A 2658-nucleotide genomic window follows, 5' to 3' on the forward strand; every position below is an offset into this window, starting at 1 on the left:
GAAAAAGGCCCCTCCTTACAAGACTGGTTTGTCTCTGGAGGAAGCAGGGATGCTGACTGTGCCAGCCAGGCTCAGAGGAAGGCAACAAGCTCAAGGTTAAGGAAGTTGAAGCCCACTCGCTCAGAGGCCATTCACCCCTTCCCACAGTAGAAAACACTCCCCTGGGTCTCACAGCACCCACCTCTGCACTGCTCCCATGCCCAAGGAAGCCTCCCAGGCTCCTGCTCCAACAGCACTAGAAGCTTTGCTCATGGAAAGCAACTTCAGTTCGAGGAAGCAACTGGATCTACCAAGCAAATGCTTTTGAAAACCATTTTTATTTAAATAAGACTTTAAATACATTACAGAAAACATTAAAAATTAAGCCAAAATTCTGTCACTTCACAGGGCATTAGGCAGCAGTTGCTAATTACACAAGCTCTGCAGCTCTATCTACAATGACACTCATTAAGATTAGCCCAAAACTGATTCCTTGTCAAAAGTTTAACCCCAACATAAGAGCTCCATCCAGCATGCTCAGTCTGAGGTCTCCAGGCTTATTGGGGACCAGCACCCACCACACCTCAGAAGCAGACATCCAGCTTTAAAGTCACTCTTCAGTTATGGCTCTAGTTGACAGTCAGGCTTCCCCAAATCTCTCTGTTCTGAGAAGCCACCAGTGCCTGGGACACAGGCACCATTCCCCTAGAGCTGTGTCAGGATGTCGCTCTGTGTGGGGCTTCAGGATGCACCAAGTCACTGTCTGCCAGACCAAGGAGCTATCCAGGTGGTCTCTGCACTGACAGGCCGAGTCCCTTGGCTCAACTTGAAACATCTGGTTACTTTTAGCTTCAGGCTGGACAGTGCCATATAGCCCGATTTACCTCTGTTAAATGAGGAACAGCAAGACGAGACAGCATGAGCTCTTGTCACAGTTTATTACATCACTGAATTACAGTAGTCCAGACTGAACAGTGGACCCAAGATCATTACATTACACAAGTCAGCAGGTTTTAAACTTATGACAAGGGACAGGTGGGAATTCCATGGTAAGGAAATCTTCCTGCATAAAGCTTCAGTGAGCCACAGACACTTAAAACCCATGGACTTTCAGCTGGTCATCTTTAGCCAGTCCAATCTGTAAGAGATAAAACACACTTTACAGCACCCCAAAGCAGAGAGGCCTCTGCACCCATCCACACTGCAGACCTGACAGTTTTCTGCTCCCTCCTAAAGCAGAGGATGAAGATTAAGAGCACAGCTGCAAAACTTCACTGGATGGTATTTGCCTCAAGCAAGAATTTCAAGAGCAGAAAGAGCTTCCTCTATCAGCCTGCTCTTTAATGCTAAGGAAACAAGAACCTGTGCAGTTATTAACACAGTCACTCACATTTAGTTGTTTTAATGTGTTTTTGTGTTAACACAGTTTGCTCATGTTAAGTGTTTTAACGATTAGTTAGTGTGTGCAACAGATAACCTACCTCTACAAGGAACTGGCATATGTTCTTGCGCTGGTCACCTTGCAACTGAATCACTTCTCCATATTCAGGGTGCTCAATTACAGTACCATTGCAGGCAAATTTCTATGACAAACAAGAATAGGTGCCTCAGCATAACATAAATCACAATCACTGCTCCCAGAAGCCAATGCAGCCCCCTCAGGGCGAGAAGCACAGTCCAACCCCCTGCACTCCCCCTCACCTTTTTGAAGGCCTTCACCAGTTTCTTTTTATCGTAATCATCGGCGATGCCCTGGACGGTGGTGAGGGTCTTCCTGCCGTTCCGCTGCTGGATCCTTATATGGATGTAGTCCTCAGTGCCGGCAGGGAGCAGGTCATCACCCTTACTTGCATCAGCAAAGGGGTCTGCGGAGAGCGCCCGTCAGGACCAGCCCGTCCCGTGCCGCCCCCCAGCTGACGCAACCGGCTCCGGGAATAGCAACTGCGCCGCGGGGCGGGGCCCACAGGCCGCTGCCTCCCCCCCCCCCACGGCTCAGCCCAGCCCTGGCACCGCACGAAGGGCCTCACCGAAAGGTTGGAGGTTCTGGATAGCGGACATACGATACGCTTCGCTTCCCTTCCCTCGGCGGAGGCGGCGGAGGCAGCGGAGGCGGCGCGAGGGGCTCTCAACAGAAGATGTTCTCCCGGTGGTGGCTCGAGACGCTGTCAGAGGGGCGGGACTGGCGCCGCCCGATTATATGCCATCTCACATGACGTCAGCACGCACGGAAAGCGAGAGCAGCGATTGGCCGCCGGGCGCGGGGCGTCACGCCGCACGGGCGAGAATGGCCGCGCTCCGGCTGGTGTGAGAGGAGCTGGGTGCATGCGCGGCGGGGTCCTAGATGGGGGGGCCGGTCTCGCATGGGGCGACGCGTGCGCAGTGTGGCACACACTCGGCGGGGCCCACGGCCGCCCAGTGCCTGCGCCTTGGGGGCCCCTTGGGTCCGCGCCTGAACTCTGATCCCCGACACTTTGTTCCCCGACTCCTTATCCCGCCTCACCAGCCGTCCCCCGCAGCGACCTGTCCGGGCTGTGGGGCCGGGCGAACGGAGCCCCGATGTGGGACCTGGTCCGCGGGCGCGTGACACGAGCCCAGGGAGTGCAGCGCGTCGGGGGTGAAGTGCGGCCCGTGGGCGCAGTTCCCCGAGATGGGTGATACGGGACCCCGAGGGTAACGCGG

General features: G+C 54.6%; 1 protein-coding gene across 1 annotated transcript; it reads right to left on the minus strand.

Annotated features, from left to right (window-relative positions):
* Window positions 1-898: 898 nt before the first annotated feature.
* LOC133628513 (eukaryotic translation initiation factor 1) lies at window positions 899-2163 on the minus strand. Its single transcript, XM_062016775.1, has 4 exons — window positions 2007-2163; window positions 1681-1844; window positions 1461-1562; window positions 899-1117 (listed from the first exon to the last, which is right to left on the minus strand). Exons 1-4 carry the CDS (start codon window positions 2035-2037, stop codon window positions 1073-1075), a joined length of 342 nt encoding a protein of 113 aa, XP_061872759.1. The 5' UTR covers window positions 2038-2163; the 3' UTR covers window positions 899-1072.
* Window positions 2164-2658: the final 495 nt, after the last annotated feature.

Source organism: Colius striatus, chromosome W, assembly GCF_028858725.1.
Source record: "Colius striatus isolate bColStr4 chromosome W, bColStr4.1.hap1, whole genome shotgun sequence".
Lineage (NCBI taxonomy): Eukaryota > Metazoa > Chordata > Aves > Coliiformes > Coliidae > Colius > Colius striatus.

Bases quoted from the DNA above. Each gene is read 5' to 3' on its own strand.
- LOC133628513 (XM_062016775.1), bottom strand. From the start codon at position 2,037: ATGTCCGCTATCCAGAACCTCCAACCTTTCG. The intron at 1,845-2,006 runs GTGAGGCCCTTC...CGCTCTCCGCAG, and splicing joins CCAGAACCTCCAACCTTTCG to ACCCCTTTGCTGATGCAAGT. The intron at 1,118-1,460 runs GTAGGTTATCTG...TATCTCTTACAG, and splicing joins TATGCCAGTTCCTTGTAGAG to ATTGGACTGGCTAAAGATGA.